General features: G+C 37.3%; 1 protein-coding gene across 1 annotated transcript in view; it reads right to left on the bottom strand.

Moving 5' to 3' along the window:
- COL9A1 (collagen type IX alpha 1 chain) overlaps positions 1-21,532 on the bottom strand; it is a 92,021-nt gene that overhangs the window by 46,493 nt on the left and 23,996 nt on the right. The window contains exons 11-19 of the mRNA XM_023754314.1: positions 14,568-14,621; positions 14,269-14,304; positions 11,976-11,999; positions 11,559-11,612; positions 10,237-10,290; positions 9,578-9,610; positions 8,809-8,865; positions 7,054-7,107; positions 2,139-2,192 (exon numbers count right to left, since the gene is read on the bottom strand). Coding sequence (XP_023610082.1) covers positions 2,139-2,192; positions 7,054-7,107; positions 8,809-8,865; positions 9,578-9,610; positions 10,237-10,290; positions 11,559-11,612; positions 11,976-11,999; positions 14,269-14,304; positions 14,568-14,621 — 420 coding nt within the window. The remainder of the gene's footprint in view (positions 1-2,138; positions 2,193-7,053; positions 7,108-8,808; positions 8,866-9,577; positions 9,611-10,236; positions 10,291-11,558; positions 11,613-11,975; positions 12,000-14,268; positions 14,305-14,567; positions 14,622-21,532) is intronic.

Raw genomic sequence — 21,532 nt, forward strand, 5'->3', positions numbered from 1 at the left:
TGACTCCAGTTTGGTCCAGTAGAAACCCGTCTCACCCAATCTCAGGCACCAGAGTGGGTAATCCTAAAAATGAGGGTGTGGAGTGTGATTTCTGGCATCCCTTTCACTACTAAAATGTTACCTCTTGGCTCTCTGATCCCACAGCAGGAGGGCCCCAAAAATGAATTCTGTAAAGAGTGAGCATAAGAGCTCCCCACGGAGCAACAGTGGGTAGATGCTTCAGCAAGAAGTAGGGTAGCTACTTCTGAACAACTTGCTGACTGTCCACTGTAACTGGCTTAAGATAAAGTAGCTTAAGGCCAGTTATTCCCCTTGTACTCTCACATGGAGAAAATGGGGCAATTCCATGGCCAACTCTGCATCCAGGTCAGTCACAAAGTCTATGTAGACCAGTTAGGATTGACCTGAAATACAAATATGCAGGCTGATCCACATAGGATATAATGTGAGATATGGCCATAACAGATTAAAATTGCTCTTTTCGAAGGTAATTTTGAGTCATAGCAATGTCATGACAATGCCATGTATCATCCCTCAAGGTGACTAGTTTGAAGGGCAGAGCTTGTTTATAAATGTTCCAAAATGTATTTTTTTTAAATCTGTACATAACTTTATAGAGACATGTTTAAAAAGTGAAAATCTGTACTTTTACAAAAACATCTTTACATATCCACTCCCAAACCCCAGAAGGTCAGCAAGCACTAATGATATCCCCAATGGACCACTTGAGCCATGAAGCACCCAACAGAGATCCTTAATCCATGAGCACTTTTTAAAATGCTCCTTGCAAAATCCTGTTCATAGCATCTTTGGGAATGGTTTTTTAAATAACTTTTTAAGACCTATCAAATTTTCATCAGGTAAAAAATAAAGCATAAGTCTCTCACACTACTTATCTCTATTTTCCACTCACAAAATAGTGTTTCATATCAAGGGTAGAGGAAGGCAAGCTTCTGGAACAAACACCCTTGGACTCCTCAGATTTTCTTAAAGTTTTCACGTGGCTTAAAAGCAGAGTCTATTTCTTACAGATTCTCTGACTCGTTTCCTTTAGCTTGATTTCCCGTCAGCTCTGGTAAGCACTAATCTGCACGCTCCCTGCACCCTTTATAAAAGCCAGTTGTGCAGGGAGAACAGAGCAAGGGCATGAAGGGTGGCCCTGTGTTTGTTCTTCTTAACTCTTTAGTTTCTGAGAACAAGACCCAGCCTGTTCTAGCTAGCTACAATGTTCAATGAATATCTTGAAATTATTATTTCCATAATTGTTATTACTCATTGTGACCAAAAAATGGCACAATTCCATTTTCATATATGAAAGTAATGTAAATTCCTATTTAGCAAACATTTTTAAATGAAGTATGCTGATAGCCCCAATTTCCTCACTGTGCATATTATTGCAGCAATTTGCCAAAGCACAAGGGATCAACTTTTTATTAAAAGATATGAATACAAGCAATTAGGGATGTTCTAATTAGCCCAGCCGGAGTGTGGTTCAGTTGGTTTAGTGTCATCCTGTGCACCAAAAGGTTGCCAGTTCCATTCCTGGTTGAGCACATACCCAGGTTGCAGGTTTGATCCCTGGTTAGGGAGCATAGGGAAGGCAATTGATCTCTCTCTCTCTCTCTCTCTCTCTCTCTCTCTCTCTCTCTCTTTCTCTTTCTCTTTCTCTCTAAGCATGTCCTCGGGTGAGGATTGGGGAGGGGGGCGAGGAGAATGTTCTAATTAAAATGATTGCATGCTGGCATAAGATACATTAAATCCAGATGATATACCTGCTGAATATTCAGGATACACAAAATTTTCTCATTATATTATGTAATAAATAGTACCATGGAACACAGAAAATATATATCATCCTCTGTGTTCAATATTTTTTTCAGATTGCCTAGCCCTGAAATTTAGTAAATGAACATATGTAGCTATATGTAGAATTTTCTTGGTAAAATGGTGCTTGAATATACAATGGGGATCTTTCCTATTTTGAAAAAAATAACAATTTCCAAAGACTGGCTTGGCAAAAAAATAGAGAATATGATGTTAATGTAATACTATTAATCCAAATGCCAAATAGAAAATATTCCAAATATCCTAAAAAGAATATTCGCATGTCCTAGTTAAATTTTTTAAAAATACTTTACTGGAGGTCCTTGAGCTCCGACTTCTCCTGGTTCTCCCTGGTCACCTTCTTCACCCTAAAAAGCAACCGAAAAGCACACCTGCTGTTATTCTGGCAAATGAGCGTAGAAATAGGCTTGATCTAATCGGCATACTTTAAATTTACTAGGCATCCTCTGACTCTACTATGCCTTAAAACATTATTTTACATGAGTAATCCATATTAATTATAAAACATTAAGAAAATACAAAGAGGTATACAAATAAAGCCACCCAAATTTCACCTTTCAACTATTAATACCAGTAACTTTTTTTTTTATAGATGATCTTTAAGGTCAGATGCTTTTATTTTTTTTTTATTCTTTTTAAAAAAAATATTATAATAAGTATTACAAAGGGTATTACATATGTGTCCTTCCCCCACCCCCCGCCCTTGACAATCCCTGCCCTCCCTTACCCCCCAGTGTCTTATGTCCATTAGTTATGCTTATATGTATGCATACAAGTCCTTTGGTTGATCACCAGTAACTTTTTAGATGCTTTTATAAAGAAAGGAGGGCAGGAGGAAAAGAGAGGGTGAGGGGAGGGAGACAGAGAGACAGAGCGAGAACATGTATGCATATATACTTCAAATGTGCATGTGTTGGGGGGGTATTACTAGAAAAATAAGATCACACTGTGCAAACTTTTCCATAAACTACAATATTATTTAATTATGATTTTTATTTTTAACTTTTCTTATTATCATTTTGATACCATATACAAATTTTTAATGTATTTAAATCAGTCTTTCTTTTCATGGCTTATACCTTTGATGTCATTGGTAAAAAAACTTTCTCCACCCCTAAAATATAAGTATTTCATCCATATATTTCACCTAGTAATTTTATAATAGAAATCTTTAATTAGCAGTAATTTATTTTAATGTAAAATATAAGGTATAAATCTATCTATCTTTTTCCTGGTAATGGGCCACTTGCTCTAATACCACTTATTGACTAGTACATTCTCTCCACACACGTTGGATAATTCATCTTTAATATATACTAAATTGTTAAATATACTTGTTTGTAGGCTTCCTATTCTGCTATACTGATCTGTTGTATGATGTTGTCAATACCACAGCATTTTAATTATTGAAATTTTATAATACACTTCAATCTCAGGTAGAGAGAATTCATTTACCTTATTTTCGCTTATAGTTACTCTTATTTTTCAGTTTTCCTATATGTGTACTCTTCCAGATGAACTTTAGAAATTGTTGGGCAAATCTTCACAAAAATACTACTTGCTTCATATTAGGATTGCGTTAAATTAATAGATTAATATGTAGAGAATTGAAATCTTTACAATATTGACTCTTTCTATATTGGAACTCAGTTTATCTTCCTATTTAGCCAATTCTCTTTCCATCTATAAAGTTTTGCTCTTTTCTTCATATTAGTCTTGGTAGCTATTATCAATGGAGTCTTCTTCCATTATGTTTTCTAACTAATTATTGTTTTGATTTTTAAATATTAATTTTATAACCTCTTGTGCACTTTTAAATGTTAATATATTCTAAAAGAAAATCCAACTGCTGTTTCTTACAGAAAGATTACTTTATTGACTCCAGGGAAAAAAGTTTTATTTTATACAATAAGTATACTGCCCTACATTACTTTGGTAATGGATATCATAAATTATTAAATTAATGATGAGAAAAATTCTTCATTTTTAATATTATGTAAATATTTCTATTGTTCTTTATTTCATGTTTCTATTCACAATGTTCTTGCTCCACATACTGTACCTTATATTTAGACACACACACACACACAAAAGAAAATACAAAAAATTTAACAGAAATATTAACAGAAAACTTGGACATATAATGCAAAGAATTAGTATATACCTAAATCACTTATACTTGATTTTTTAATGAATTAAGAGAATCTTACATAGTAATTTTAGTATCATTATTATATTTAGACTAGAGACCCAGTGCATGAAAATTCATGCACTGGAGGAGGGGCGGTCCCTCAGCCCGGACTGCCCCTTCTCACAGTCTGGGAGCCCTCAGGAGTGGGAGGCGACCCAGCGATCAGGGGAAGGCGATGCCCCATCACACCTCTGCTGCTGCCACTGCCGGCAGTGCAAGTCTCGGCTGGCCCTGGTTACCTGAGCCTCGGGCGGTCCTGGGCGGCTGGGCAGCCACCATCTGAGGATGAGGGGACTGGGCACTGCCATCTTTGAGGGCGTGGCAGTCAATTAGCATATTCCCTCCTTATTGGCTGTGGGTGCTGCCATCTTTGAGGGTGGGGCAGTCAGTTAGCATATTCCCTCCTTATTGGCTGTGGGCACTGCCATCTTTGAGGGCAGGGCATTCAATTAGCATATTCCTTCCTTATTGGCTGTGGGCACTGCCATCTTTGAAGGCGGGGCATCAATTAGCATATTCCCTCCTTATTGGCTGTGGGCACCGCCTACAATGGCGTGAGGGTCAATTAGCATATTCCTTCTTTATTAGATAGAATTATATTTCATAAGAATATATGATTGACAGCAGGAAAAGGAAGTCCCAATGGGAAAGCCAGTGAATTAGCTGGTTCATGGAGTGGATAATCAACAGATGGGTATATTTCAATGCTGCTTGTCTTTCCCTAACTAACTACAAATACAACAGTGATTGATATGTTCATAGCAAGTTTTCATTAACAGGGTTTGGGGTATTTCCCATGGATTTTTGATAAACCTCGGAGTAATGTAGTTGATTTAAATATTTACCAGCAGAAGAATAGCACACAACTAATCAATAACCACAAAGTTAATGGCAAATTTAGAAGTAGAAATTTAATATCATTTCACTGAAAAAATTTTGACTATTCAATCCGATATTCATAAACAATTTTTAAAATCTTTAACTAATTTGTTGAGTAAATTCAAGGCAGCATCGTGAATCTGAATTCAAGCTCCAGGCCCCTAGTCTCAATTCTTCTTCATTCTGCTCTTTGTTTACAGTTACATGATTCTATTAGCCCTTTTGAGGCTCATTCTTCAATGAGCAATTGTCATCCTATTTTCATATGTCAGTTTTCAAAGACACCACTCAAAGTTTTAAGTAACACAAACATTTATAAATTAGAGGAGTTTTCAACAATTCCAATGAAAATTTTGGCCAATTTTGACCCTCACGCACCAAAACAATTTGAAGTTTCCTCACTGAAGGCCAAACCAAACTTGAGGGTTCAAATAACTAACTTGCATAGGTATCAAAATTACTGGTTTCATAGGGAGAGTAGAGAGATATTCTGATTGACAACTCCATTCCCAAGTCCCATGGGATTGGGGATTAGAATTTTCCCAGAGAAATGGAGTCACCAAAATAAGAACGAAGGGATGCATGGCAACAAAAATACCAGAGGTCTACATCTGCTTTATTATGAGTATTACCTTATGAATATCTTTTGGAGCAATTTAATGTTCATACACACTATTTTTTGTGCTTAGATAATATTCTATTATATGGCTATGTCATACTTAATTTATCCAGTCCTTTGTGATTGGACATATTTTTTTACTTCTGTGACCCTAGAAGACAGAATAAACACTGGCACATAGCAAGTACTTAATAAATATTTGTTGAAATTATTAAATTATGATTTTAACATTCCATGGAGAAATGGGCATGCAGAGTACTCATTTTTTTATATTTTCCACAATTAGACATTAAGAACCCAGCCGTGATAGTCCATATAAATAAAATACCTTAATTAGTCAAAGCCTAAGTAATAAAATATTTTTAAAATAAGTGTCCAAACTGTAATAAGGTACAGAAAATTGGCTTATTTATCCTGATTACCTGAGGTTGTTCAACAGACTCTTATTTTCAAGGAGTTCAAGGATATTAATTCCTGAAGATACTAATAAATTGTCTCTCTAGCTCTTAACATCCAAACAAAGGACTAATCTTTTGCCCTTACCCAATAAAAATATAGAAGGACATAGTCAACAAAGTCTAGAGAACCTGCATTAATAATAACAGTTTGACTTTAGAAAATATTATAGAACTAACAGAGACAAAAATTCTACTATACAGAAAGTCAAATACTTAGACACTTAAAGGAGATTTACACTAGTGGATAATAAAAGGGCAAATAAGCCCCTTTGCTTTAAATTTTAGCCTAATTTTTTAGGCAGAGCATGCCAGCCCCAATGCAAGTTGTGCTGTGGATTCCATGTTTTTATCCAGATAATAACATAACTGCTATTGCTAACTTTCAGATGAGTTAAAATCTGACTTATAGTAAAATAAGGTAAAAAATAGCCCTATCCGGTTTGCTCAGTGGATAGAGAGTCAGCGGGCAGACTAAAGGGTCCCGGATTTCAGGCTAGATTCCCCCCAGTAGGGGGCGTGCGGGAGGCAGCCAATCAATGACTCTCTTTCATTATTGTTGTTTCTATCTCTATCTCTCTCCCATCCTCTCTGAAATCAATAATATATATATATATGTATATGAAATAAAAAATAAGGTAAAAAATAGATAAATTATTGCAGAACTTAAGATGAGAAGTATCAAACCAACTTCTCTGTTTGATAGTCTCAACAACACTTGTCATAAAATTTTGTGGAGTGGAGTGCAAAAACTAGCTGAATAACGTTTGACTATTAAAAACATCAAGAAAAAAAGCTGAGTGTGATTGATTTGAAAAGAAAAACCAAGAGGTAGCAATACAGGAAAGAATGAAAAGTATCTGGCTTTCTTTGTTTTTTATAATTGAACAACATTAGAATATTATGCTTAGCCAGACTATTGATGCATCTACTGAGAACTTGTCAATTATCACTTGAAAAGAAGAGGTAAAATATCACACTTTATCATTCCTTATAATTCCTTATAATAAAATGGTCACTACCTCCAAATTACAATTTACCCACTAAATACTCATTTTCCTTACCTTGTGGCCTTGTCTTCCAGGTTCACCAATTTCTCCTTTAGCCCCTTTATGTCCCTAACAAATGCAAAAATAAATAAACAAACAAATAAATAAAATAAACAAACAAATAAAAAGAATACTTGTACTGGGATTGGCACAGAAAGTGGTCAGAAGGCTCATTAAGTGATCTTGCTTCCCCAATTCTGTGTCAATGTGCTGCTAAGAAAAAGGTTGTGTAACTACCTTAAATGACCTCAGTAATGCCACATGTATTACATGGCTGCTACATATGGTAAGTATCAGTCTTAGTTAATAGAAAAACACTGTTCTAGAGTAACAAAAGTTCCATAACCTGGTTCAGCAACATGGTTCAATGACTATAGACCCCTAGATCCCTCCATCCAAACTTTCTCTTTCAGTTGGGTTATGAGTATTGTCTTTCCCAGTAAGTTACTTTCCAATGTGACAGCTCTGATCCAACTCAACTGGGGTCCTATGCTCTCTGGAGAACCCTTCTGCCTCCTCCATACCCATCTCCTTCCTGGAGGTGAATAAAGGCTGGTATAAGAAGTGGACTTCCATCCAGTGTAGCTCAGTGGTGGAGCATCAACCTATGAACCAGGAGGTCAAAGTTCGATTCCTAGTCAGGGCACAGACCCAAGTTTCAGGCTCGATCCCAAGTGAGGTTGTGGAGTAGGCAGCTGATCAAAGATTCTCTCTCATCATTGATGTGTTTCTCGCTCTCTCGCTCTCTCTCTCTCTCTCTCTCCCCGCCCCCCCCTTATCTCCCCACTTCCTCTCTCTGAAATTAAAAAAAAAAAAAACATTAAAAAAAAGTGTGGACTTCCCTAGATGCACAACTCTCCGCCTCTTCTAATACACAATTTTAAATGCAAAAGGAAATCTCTAAAAAGCAGTCAGTGAGGGCTGCATAGCATGAGGAAAGATCCCCATCTTTTCTTGTTAGGACAGCTGTTCTACGCATGCATGTGCTTTGGGCAGTTACATGAGGCAAGTATGAAATGAACATTCCAACAGTAAGTGTATCAGAGCTTTCACTCTCAGAGCCTTTCTTGTTCCGAGAGTGCAGGCCTTTGTAAGTAATAAGACACCAATCCAGGCAGCTGTGGGAATCCACCAAAAGTAAACTTAGAGAAAACCATAATTGGAAAACCAGTGCCTGGGGGCATTTCAGATCATAGCAGAACTCCATTGGTCTGACATTTTTCAAAATCACTTCAGACTCATAGACCAGAGATAGAAAACCAAATGACTGTAGTATTTGGTTTTGTCTTTTTATTTTTTAATGGAAAATTTGAATTATAATGTCAGAGTGAGAGAAAAATGCTTTTGGAATGTCCCTTTTCTTGCCTATTTTTCTGTTTTTCTGTTTTTTTTCTTTTTTCAAACTAAAATAGTTTCAACTACATGATGTGCACAATTCCCCTCACCATCCATAGAAGGCAAACTTCTAAATTTTAATTTGGTGTCTAAAGTGTCTCAGTCAAAGAAATACAATATTAGTATTTCTTCCCTGAACAACAAAAGCACTGAATAAGCACACATCTGTGTCTCGGTAGGAAGACCTGTAGGGGCACCAGCAGGAATTTCTAGGATGAATAAGGACACAGACTGAGCCACAGAATGAGCAAACACAGCCTTACCTGACCCATCAAGTGGGGTCTGTGCACCAGAAAGGCCAGTGCTTAAAGGAAAGGCTCTATTTTTTCTATGGATAACACTCTTGAAAATAAAACACTGAAATTATTCTCTCACCCTCATGCCGGGAATGCCTGGGTATCCTGAGCGACCTGGTGGGCAGGCATTGGGACACTGCCGGAGAGACAGAGACAGACAATGCATAAACTAGAGTTTCCACTTTGTGGCAAAATGGTATTTTTTTAGGAATTCCAGCCACAGAACCCCAGTGCAATTCATTAAATAACTTGGAATAACCCGTTCCTTTTTTATTATTTCACATTTAATCAGAAAAATACAGAGAATGTAGCAAACCCTTTCCCCCATGTATCCACCATCCAGATTTAATAAATGCTAATATTTTGCCAAGCTTATTTAAGATTTAATTTATTTTAAAAAATGTTTTCAGATAACCCGTAATACCATGACTCGATCCTTTTCCCCTCCCCCTTCCACTGGACTAGCTCTAACCTGAGGGTCACATCCCCTCATCAAACGTGCCAAAATTGCATTTAGTGCAGTTTACCAACATCATTTGCAAATTAGTATATAAGTTACACAAGTCTTTGACTTCTATCTTTTAAAATGGGGGTGATCTGGTGGGGGGGAAAAAGCCTTAGACATAAAGTAAAAAGATTATAGGAAAACAAAGATATTTCTATAATGAAGAACAGTTACAGTCTGAGTGTATACAAGCTACCAGTCCACTAATGCTACAGCTTGCTCTGTCATCGGGGTAAAGCACAGAAATACAACATGTTCCAGTGAGATAAGTTTAAAGAGAATTCATCTGAAGATTGCATGGTCTTTGATTTAAAACTATTTTGTTCAGAGGAAAACATCTTACCAACGGATCTCCATCATGAAAGCCAATTGTTCCCTAAAGTAACAAAATGTCAGAGTTAAGAATATACTTAAATATACTTAAACCTACTAATAATAGAAAGTTCACTGGACAAAATATAGTTGTTCAATAAAAATATAAGGAACAAAGAGCATATACTATTCTAAAAACTTGCCTCATGGGTATATATCTTTTGGAGAACCCTAAATTGCAAAGATTATTTCTTTCAGGGGATTGAAAGAAGATGAAATGAGAGGAATAGGGAATATGGGGAACTTGGAATCACAAACTTAAAATATGGATTATCTCCTACTTGTGCTTCCATTTTTTAATTGCTTACTGTGTAAATCCTTTGCAAAAACTAGTTCATTTGAAAATGTTCTTTCATATGTCCAAATTCTGAACATTTGAGAATCACAAACATCAAAGGACTTCAAATATAATGAGTAAGCCATTCCCTGTGAAAACCACGTTTAAAATTATTGTGATTCCTCTACTTTTCTTGTCTAAAAAGAACGGTGTTCTGAAAGGGTGCAAAAAGTTGGTAGCTATTTTGGAATTTTAGGACAATGACTAATTAACAGGTACTTCCATTTTTGGTTCTTAGGTTTCTTTAATCCCGAATTTCAGTCACAGAGAAATTTAAGCTGCAGATAACTTACACTGGGTCCTGGGGGTCCAGGGGGGCCAGGTGGTCCTCTTTTTCCAGGGTCACCCTAAGTTATTTGAAAATTGTGACACAGTGGTTACATACATGTCAAAACACAGTGCAGAAAACTGGTGAGGCATGAGAGAATGATATTACTAGAAACCCCTACAGAGCTCAGCCATGCATAGACCTGTCACCAAAATCAATGGGTTGCCCATAATCCAATCAGCTCCACAAAACCAGAAGAATAAAGGGGTTCCAATCTCACCAACGTAATAAAACAGGGCAGAGGAAGACTTGGGGGAAAAGCAAAGACAATTTTCTATAGAATGATCACTTTCTCTATTCTGGAAACAAACTGGAAACACTACGTATTTTTCTAGCTGATTTGCAGAGGAACTGAACAGACAATAATGCTAGTGCCATCCATCTAATGGCAGCAAAAGAAGGCCTGCACCCAGCCTGAAGCGTGAAATGGAAGGTTAATCTCTGCAGAGCCAGACTCTCCCTGGTGCTGGTCACCCACAGCCACCACTTGCTCCGTCACTGCACTCTCTTGCAATTGAGACAGAAGATCAAATGTGGCTAAATTCAAACAAGCCACTCAGGGAAAATGGATTCCAATTAGTCTTAATATCCAGAGTTTACTCCTGGCATCTGTTTTCCTTCATAATCTTCTACTATAAGAAGTCGAAAGCATCTTAGATTTAATTTAACTTTACTAGTATAATCATTTCATAGTCATTCAGTTGTTCAGTAAGTAAATTTGTCAAGCAGTAAACAAGAAAGGTATATAATCACACTTTGAGAGTGATGTCCTACTCTCAAGGAGTTTACGTAACATCAGTATTTCATGTTTAAAATATGTATTGACTATTAACATCAAACACTTATGACCAGTAATTTCTCATATGAAGTTCAGCCCTTCATTGCCTAAAGCTGTTCTGTTAATTTGATTAGACTGTAACGGCCCTGACATAAATACCCGTGGTAATGATTATAGCCTATTCACTTATCATTTCATGAAAAAACATTGGGCCCCAATCCTAGCTGAGTCTGTAAAATAGAGGTGACAGCTTCCTGACTTGATCACTTATTCTGAAAGTTGGGAAAAAAATTTTAGCTGAAAACTTTGGGGAAAATTTTAAATCACTGTACAAAAACAAGGAAGCATTATTATCTTTGGTCCCCATCAATATTATGAACTGAATGAAATTCATCTGTCATTTTTTTGGATGTGCCAGGGAATAATATACAGTTTGGGTAATTTGCCTTCCCTAGTAACATCATCTTTTAAATCAGCAAATGTCTATCAAAAGATGTTGTCGTACTCACAATTGGTCCAACACGGCCAAGCTCTCCAGGGAGACCTGCTCCCCCAGGAGGACCCTGAAGACAACAAATTAAAGGGACATGGTCATTGGTGCATATTTTAACCATCCAGCACAATTGATGTCCAGTATGATAAACAACTGACTTCGAATTATGTGTCTGTGCTAGCTTTGGTTTCCAGTGAAACAGTAAGCCATCTGACCACATTTTAATTACTTAAAGTAGAACAGAAATTTCTCAAGTTAATAAAATATTTTGTTTAGCATAATAGAGGTGCTGTCATAGTAGCCACCTAAGATCATGTGGGTGGGCCACTATGAACACCAGTAGGTAGAATGTTAGTTGGAGAGTAAGGTTGAGATCTGAGAAATAGGCCATTTTTATAGACTATGTAAAAATAAACCAAAAGACGATACTCACAGGGGGCCCAGGAATACCACGGCCCTAGAAGATTAAAATAAAAATTACGATGATGTGTGATTTATATTTAGTATAAAGACAGACACAGGCCTAACCCAGTTCAAAAATAAATGATAAACTCTATCACTAAATAAATATATGATGCTCATTCTAAAGAAAGCACTGGATAAAGAAAAACAAACATGGCTCTGCTTCTAAAGGAAGTGGAAGCTTGTGCCAGCTCCTCTGATGTCTAAGCTAACCAGTAATATTTCTTTCCAAATTTTTTAAAGAAAATCAGAGTAAAGAAGTCACCCATGCTTGCCCTCAAGAGAACTTACCATCACTCACAAAGAGACACATCACAACCTGACAGTTTAAAGAGCTTTTCATTTGTTGTGTTTTATACGAAACCTACATTAAAAGCAACACAGTGTAATGTTTTATAATTTATAATGCGACGTTTGGATGTTCCCACAGGCAAATATTCAGCACAGGGAGGCAAGGGAGGAAAAGGGTCCAAACACACACTCTTTGACAGGCAGGACTCTATTCCCAGACACCAAATCCAGTAGATATTAAAAGTAAAATGGTGCCACTCCTGAAATGACCTATGATGGGATCCTAATTTAATAGGCTGCATTTGATTTTAAAACTAGCATTCCATCCCCCTCTCCTTTACACTTTATATCTCTTTAGCAACACCAAACTGTGTAATATTAGGGGTTGAAGCCACATATTCATCCTCCAAGCCTCAATTCCTAGCACAAGGCTTAGTATATAATAAACCCTAACTATATGCTTGTCGAACTTTATTAATAAACTGCACATCAGCTGCCTAAAATCCCTTATTTTCTCTCTTTGCTTTCCAGGTTCACCTTTCCTCTCTTGGGGTTCCTCATAACTCTTTTCTCGCCTACACGGGCTTGAATTGCTTTTATTCACAGCTATCTCTGTCTGATACCATATTCATGTTAGCTTTTCATCCTAGACTTTCTTTACTAAAAAATCCATATATGAAGCATCCAATGGTATCAATATATACCCTCTGATAGTGATACTATTATTTCTAATTATTTAGGCAGCCAAAATAAAAAATAATTTCACACGAGCAGTATGTTTAATGATAAGTGGAACTTTTTCAAGGCATTCTTTAAAAAATTGCTCCTACTTGAACATTTTAATATGTGGATCAATTTGGGGGAATGTGTTATGCTTTAAAATACCAAAGTAACCAATAAGTTATTTCATTATTGGAGACCTAGGTGATTGATAAATTTCACTACATTTTTTAAAGGCATCACTAAAAGATGTTGCACTCTTAGTTGAAAAATATGGGAGGAAGACCAGTGAGCTATTCACTTCTGAAAATAGGTTTTACTGGAAGAGCTGACACTTGCTGAAATATGGCAAAGAAAACTGCAAATAAAAAACAAGGAGGAAAAATATAGATTAATGACAAAAACAAAAGAGGAATGAAGAGCAAAATATAAAGGAAAAGCAGCCTGAGAACTTATTCCTCTTATAAATAGAAATAATGCAAATCTGCCAGATTGTGCAATGTAGGAAAAGATAGACAGGGAATCAGGCAGGTGAGAATATCTGATGGCTGGTATTTCACCCTATATAATAAAAGCATAATATGCAACTCGACCAAACAGCCGAACAGCAGAACAACCATCCAGATGACCATCCGGATGACCATCTGGACAACCATCCAGATGACCATTCTGGACCACACTCTGACACCCACTGGTGCCAGGCCAGCCAAGGCCGGTGCAATGTAATTGGTCGGGGGCCCAGCCATTGCCCCATGATTTCTCTGCAGAGGGAGACCCAGGCCACTGGCCGGCAGGCTGCCCTCTGCGAGGGAAGCCTGGGTCCCGGGTGCCGGCAGCAGGTAGGAAGCCAGTGCCAGCAGCCAGGGGAAGGAAGGCCTACTCTTGCAAAAATTTCATGCATTGGGCCTCTAGTAAGAGATAAAAACCAGCTATGAAGAAAGTAGTGTGATGCCATGAGCTAAACACTGAATACTTTGATTTTCTGATGTTAAGCAAGAAATGTTTTCTATCAATGAGGGCAGAGGGGTAGTTTTCCATTGGGAAATACCACCTGCAAACAAACGTATGTATTTTACTGCACATTCACATTTCTCTAAGGTGTTTCCATTCATATTCAGAATACTTACCATGCCAGGTAAGTCATCACGTTTTTTGTAATGTATATTATGTAGAAAACTGCATTTAAAATTTCCACAATGGCAAAATTTTACCTAAAGATAGATTTGCAATTGTATTGCTTTACATGCACTTACGGGAAATCCACGGGATCCCGGCACACCAGGTTCTCCCTAAAAATAAGAATAGCTTCATTGTACTTAGCTTTTTGTAGCATAAATATGTAAATATGCAAACTGCATAAATATTAAAATCATTAAAACACTCCACCTGGGTGTTTTTAATTTAATTTAATTCGGCTAAAACACAATTTTAGTTGAACCGTGTATTTCAGTTGCTTCACAACTTATCTGTGAGTTGATTTGCAGTCATTACAATCAAATTATACTTCAGCATTTAATTAATACCAACAAGTAATACCAGATGGCTAACTTACTTTTTGTCCTCTTGGTCCCACAGAGCCAGGAGATCCATCAGGTCCTGTTAATCCCTAACAAAGCAAGATGATATTTGAACTGTTATAGCATCCTTAATCAAACCATTAAGCTGATAATTTCATTTTATTTATTAATTATGTACAGAATGGTTACCTATGTGTAATGCAAGTATTCATAAAAATATCTTTCTATATTCTTACTCAAAGGTAATGTTTAATATGCCATCTGTTAGTTACTTTATATTGATAAATGTTATTACATTCTAACTTCCTGCTAACTACATTGTTTATCACAGAGTTCAATAACTTAATGTTTTTTGCCATTGCTTTGAAAAAATGCAACATAGAAACTACAGTATTCTAATAGCTAAATCTGATGGAACAACAGGTCTTGGCTCTGTGACTTATCCATGTTTTAATACCTCCTTTACTTCGTTTATAAAATAAAAGCACTATGTGTCTCTATAACTCTCTAATAATGTCTTGAGAATTAATAAAATGTTTCTTCAATAGGAATTTAAAATAATCAATCTCCTTATTGCCTTGCAGCCACCTAAATAAAGCCCTCTAGCCCTGGCCAATTTGGCTCAGTGGATGGAGGGTCCTAGGTTCGATTCCGGCTAAGGGCATGTACCTAAATTGCAGGCTCCTCCCTGGCCCAGGCCCTGGCCTGACCAGGGCCTGGGCTCGTGCAGGAGGCAACCAATTGATGTGTTTCTCTCACATTGGTGTTTCTCTCTTTCCCTCTCTCTGAAAATCAATGGGAAAAAAAAATATCCTCGAGTGAGGATTAAAAAAATAAAGCCCTCTAGCCATCTTCTAGCAATAACTGCTTATTTAAGAACATCAACTTTTAAAGTTGAAACATTTGAGAGCATGAATGTTTCTATATTATCTTCCTTAATAAAAATAGCTATAATTAAGTATATATTTTCATGTGTGCAACTATGTATATAAAATTTAAGCCACTTACTATAAAACACTTTATAACTCTCATATTTAATACTAAAGCAGTTATTAAAGCATGTCTCCAAAGCATGCTCATTTTTTACCAGTACTTATTTTATTGTCGTTCTCAACATAAAATAGATATTAAAGCAAGATAACACTATGTGTTATCTGAATTTCCATATTTGGTGAAGATACATTTTTATATTTTTAATTTTTTATTTACTCTGAGTCTTTTAGATGTCATTTATAATGTAATCTGGAAATTATACCTTGCTAAAGATAATTTTATGTATGTGTATCCTCATATATGCAGATTTGTACATATACATGTATGCATGATTACATAAATATCTTATAAAACCTATCTATTATTAAGATTTTGAAAAAGATTCAAGTGATATTAATTGAGGGAAGGGTTTCTTGAAATTATAAAAACCCTACTTAAAAATGGGTCACCAAAATCCCATTTTTAATCTGTCATAGTCTACATAATTATCAATAAAATGCTTTCATGTAATTTATAGAGAAAGTTTGTTCACTGGTCACCATTTTTACATTTCTCTACATTAATTAATTTCCCTCATAACTCCATAGAGTGAATAAAAGGAAGCAGAAAAAAATGAGTTGAAAATATTAATTACTGGAAGTGTGCCAATGAAGAAAACTATATATTAAACCCACACAAAAGAATTTTTGACAGACTGTCTCTTATTTTCAATTGCCCTCGTCTAATTACAACACTCTAACCTGGGAACAAGCCCCAACATCTTAGTTGCTGAGCACCTATGGTAACGGAACGTTGGCTTTTGTACTTCAGCAAACAAACCATACATCCGGAACCCTCTCTGGAAGCATAGATGGCACATAGGTTTTCTAAACCTCAGGGCATGTTTAACGAACGGAACCTCTAATTCCCACTTTGTGTATATGTCCAATCCTAGTCAATTTTCACACACACGGCCCACTAACCATCTTCAATCTGTGACTTGAATAACTGATAAGATTAGAAGACAGTGGCTTCTATTTATGGTAGAATTCCAGCAGCACAATAATAAAGCAGAACCAAGTAAAGGGTTGGATAACCTGGAGGTTGCCTCCTGGTCACTTCTTCCTTAGGATTCTCCACAGGACCTGATAAAGATGTCTATCCCTAGGAAGTGCTCTCAATTAAACTGAAAATATATTCTGGTGTCAGATGTTACAGTGTACTCTGTTATGAAATAGCCATGTAGAAAGGCACAAAACTCCATGAGCTGTAACTGACATTTTTAGAAATGCAAAAAGAAAGACTCCATGAGGACAAGGGCTGCGTGTCCATTCAATCCTAGAACATTGCCTCGAGCATCTAATACATACCCAATACCTGACTATGGAATACAATTAATTTAGGTCAGCCTGGTAGGTGGGAGGATATTACACCTGTCCCTTCCACATCATCTTTATTTTTGTTGAAATCCCAGCTCTGCCACTTATTAGCTATGCAACCATTCACAAGTTACTTAACTATATAGTGCCTCGGTGTCCTAATCTGTAAAATAGATGTAATAATAATATCTACCTCATGTGGCAATTTTGAAGATTAAATGGGATATAACACACAAAGTGCTCACACCAGTGCCTGGCAGAGTGGGCTCTGAATAAATGTTAGCTACTCTTTTGTCATCATTATTATATCATCAGTCCTGTTCTAGATGCTGGGAGGGGTTCACACGAATCATAAGACATGTTTCCTGCTCTCTGGGAAAGGGTTCTGCAAACAAATACAGATACTAACCACAGGCACTGTACTTCACAGACCTCTCACATTTCCTCGATGCCTTACTAGTTCTACTTATACTGACTTTTCAGAATAATTTCTTGATAACTCACTGTGCTAAACATATAACATCTCCCAGGGACAATAGTTGTATACATTCAGAGTATGTTCTAACCTCTTTCCTGTAGAAAGGGCATGGTTTAACTATAATTCCTATAATTAATTCTAATTATTATTCTTCCTATCATAGATGTATGCTAGAAGAATAAATAAAATACTGTTTTACAGAGTTCACTGAGCATGTCACAGCAAATAGTGCCTATAAGAATGTCTCTAGCAATATTATTAATGACTAGAGGCCCGGTGCATGGATCCGTGCACATTAAAAGGAAATTAATTAGAAGGTGGCAGGCGGGGTGGGACTGGGCAAGATGGGCCAGACATGCCCTGGAGCCAACCTCCTGTGGTCCCTCCCCGGCTGACTGCACCTGGGGTGGTGTGGGGCTTGAAGGGTGTCTGTGGAGTGAGCAGGGTCCCTCCGGCAGGTGGGGTCCCTCGGCCTGGCCTGCAGGGATCGGCTGAAACCAGCTCTCGGACATCCCCAGAGGGGTCCCAGAGTGCGAGAGGGCACTCTGCACTCTGCAAAGTTGCTGTCGCTCGGCAGTTCCTGCGTTGAGTGTCTGCCCCCTGGTGGTCAGTGCGCATCATACCTACCAGCCAGTCGGCTGGTCTCTTAGCCTTTTATATATATAGAAGATAGATAATAACATAGTTGTCCTTTGGGTGCAAGCTTATAACCAAGCTCCAACTTCTCTAATTTTACATGTCTAAAAGGGCAAATAACTTAAAGTCAAAGCAGGAAGGAAAAGATTCTATATATAAGCCTAGCAGGTTTGGCTTAGTGGAGAAAGTATCAGCCCATGGACTGAAGGGTCCCAGGTTCGATTCTGGTCAGAGGCATGTGCCCGTGTTGCAGGCTCAATCCCGGGGGGCGTGCAGGAGGCAGATGATCAATGATTCTCTCTTATCATTGGTGTTTCTATGTCTCTCTCCTTCTCCCTTCCTCTCTAAAATCAATAAAAATATATTTTTTAAACACGGTTAGATATATATTTCCCCCACATTTACATTTACATACATACATGCACACACACACAATTTTAATTTGCAATAATTCTTACTTATTAAAGAAATAAAAGAGAACAATATTACCAGTGGCAGAAAGAATTGCTTTTATATGAATGTTTATAAAGATAAAGTTCTATATAGGATGACAGTGAAGATGACTATGTTCTGAACTTGCATGCTGCTGTTTGGCAGGAAGCACAAGGAATACCAGCCCTTGGTTATATTTCCTCCAGCATTCCAATGACTCAGGTCTGGAGACTCCAGACATAATAGTTGCCATGACTTTTTTTTTCTGTCAAAAATCCACTTAAGCCCTAACCCGTTTGGCTCAGTGGATAGAGCGTCAGCCTGCGGACTGAAGGGTCCTGGGTTCGATTCCAATCAGGGCATGTACCTTGGTTGCAGGCACATCCCCAGTAGGGGGTGTGCAGGAGGCAGCCGATCGATGTTTCTCTCTCATCAATGTTTCTAACCCTCTATCCCTCTCTCTTCCTCTCTGTAAAAAATCAATAAAATATATTTTTTTAAATCCACTTAATTTAGGATAATTACCTTTAACCATGTTCCTTTCAAATTCTTCTAAACATCATCTGGTAATGTTAACATGTGGTAATGTTAACTAAATGCAAAAAAAAATACAACTTTGCAATGAACCAAACAGCAGAAGACAGAGATTGGAAGTTTACGGTCCTACAACTGCACTCAGGTTCACCTATCACGAAAACATTATTGAAGCTTTCCTACTTCCCTATGTCCCAGGGACAAACAAACAGCAAACTCTGATCTAGTTATTGATATTTCTTTATTCTCAATGTAAAGAAAAAATTTAGAGTAAAAGACCTGTTTAAAATGTCAAATGAGTCAAAGGGTGGAGTAAGAAAATTTTGGGGCTAAGAATCTTATAAGTCTCATGTGGCTCCATTTCAAAAAGTGGTAAATAAGAACCATAGAAATATTTATAAATAATTACAAAATATCAATTATAAATTATTTTTATTATCCATTGAATTATCCATATCATTTTTCATTAGTAATTCAGATTCTAAAAATTCACTGTTACTCTTTTTCTCTGATTATTCATCTATTTAAGAACTTCATTTGTATCTGAATAAAGCAAAACTATCTAAAAAGAGAGTAAGTCTAAAAATCAAGAAATCTGGTTTCTTTCTTAGCCACTAAAGAACTCTAGGTCCCTAAGGAACCTAGTGTCCTCATAATTATTCAATTTCCTTATCTGTGGGGAATAATATTAGCCAAACCTGCTTTCCAGATTGTTGTAACGTTAAAGGAAATAAAGTTTGCAAGGGTGCTTGAGAAAAATGCAAATTAGCATAGTTAATATTTTGCTTAGTTCTAGGAAATGCCTCAAATACTGGCACATAGATGGATTTCTTACTTTTTTTCTTCTTCCTTTCTCTTTTTCTCTTGCTTTCCTTCTCACTCCCAGGAGACTGACTCAATGCCCTCATCAGACTCTCCCTGAGGGCCTTCCAGGAACAAAGTAAGCCACTAAGAAGCCTTACTCTTACATTTTTTAACTTTGGAAATCTGGTTTGTTCTGTACTATAGTACTGCAATTATAGACACAGAAAAAAATACTTGTAATTGTTATTTACATTTACTTCTGAAGATTTTAAAGCACTTCCATTTGTTTATCCAAAATGTCTATTTATGTAGGGAAATTATCAAGCAAAACTAGGTATTGTCTTCCTGACCTTATGGTAAAAAATAAAGCATTTGTTGAGCATGCTACATAAGACCATAAAACTAAGGCACAGAGAAGTCTAGCCCTCTATCTGAGATTGTTGCAACTCAGTAGCAAGACAAGATTTCAGGTGCTTCAACTACCGCAAAAATTAATAATGATAATACTAACAGCAATAATAATAATTCAATCATAAAATTTCTTTTCACACAAAAGTCAAATCAAAGTTTCAAAGAAATGCAGAAATAAATCCAACCTATATTGGGCTACTAGTTTTTTAGTGGTCTTATATGTATTAGACTTTTTTATTATGAGACTATTTCAAGTCATTCAGAGTGTTAGTATATTATACAAATATTAATTTGAAATTCAGTTTGCATTCTCCAAATATTCGTCCTTGGGGGCCTCACACACTATCACTTTGCCTACATACATAGAAAGTTCAAACTAGAGGCTTTGAAATGTAAAACAAAGTCTATCTCCTAAAGCATAAATACCATAGACAAATGTCCTCATTGTGATCATCTGGATAAAGAAAGCACATCTTACTAACTTGAAATCTTCCTATTTTGCTTTTCTCAAAATGAAGGATTTGTCTTAAAATCAAATCAAACATTCTTGGAAATTGCAATCATGGGTTTTCAGGTGCTTTCTGTGAGTCAGGAAAGTCTTTCGTTTGGGGAAACGACCTAAAGTGATAACTTGAAGGATAACTGGCTTGCACCAGTCTGTCCTCTGAGAAGAGATGCCATCTCCTTCTCCACTTGGTGTCTCAATCACAAAGCCCAGGACTGGCCTGCACTGGGAACTCAGTCCGCATGAGCTGAGTGCCCAGAGACAGGAGAAGCTGAGCGTCCTGAAGTAATCTTTCTCTGAAGAGATATTATTCAGGGTTAGGTTCACCATACAACTCAGTATCTGAGTGTCCTGCAGATGGGGGAAGGGAGTTTGGAGATGGGTATATTGGGGAAGGGTTGCTGGTTTCTCTTGAAGCGACCCTAGCCAGCTTATTTTTATCAAAGAAAACCCCATGGAAAGAGAGATAACTAGTTTTGAATTTCCTATTCCATGTGTGCTGGCCATTCCCCTGCCCCTGCCCCACCCCCAGACACCCCCACGCACTTCCGGCCGTCCCCTCAACCCCAGTTTCTTTTTTCTCTCTGCCCCTTTCCCTGCCTGAGGTGTTTTTTTTTCTGAATTAATCTAGGGAGTGGCAGTAAAAGGACAAGAGCAATTACAGCGTGCTGCGTGCTGCTGCGAAGCCCCAGCAGAGACCAGTAGGCGTCCATCTCCCCCAGCACCCCTTGTGCCCTCAAGCGGGGCTGAGAGTGCAGAAGGTGAGCCGAGAACGGACTGTCTGAGCCAGGAACCCGGCACCACTGCTGTTTTCTGAAAGTTGGAAATGCCAGCGCTGCGTGCAGTCCC

The sequence above is a fragment of the Myotis lucifugus genome, unplaced genomic scaffold, assembly GCF_000147115.1.
Source record: "Myotis lucifugus unplaced genomic scaffold, Myoluc2.0 scaffold_59, whole genome shotgun sequence".
NCBI classification, from domain to species: domain Eukaryota; kingdom Metazoa; phylum Chordata; class Mammalia; order Chiroptera; family Vespertilionidae; genus Myotis; species Myotis lucifugus.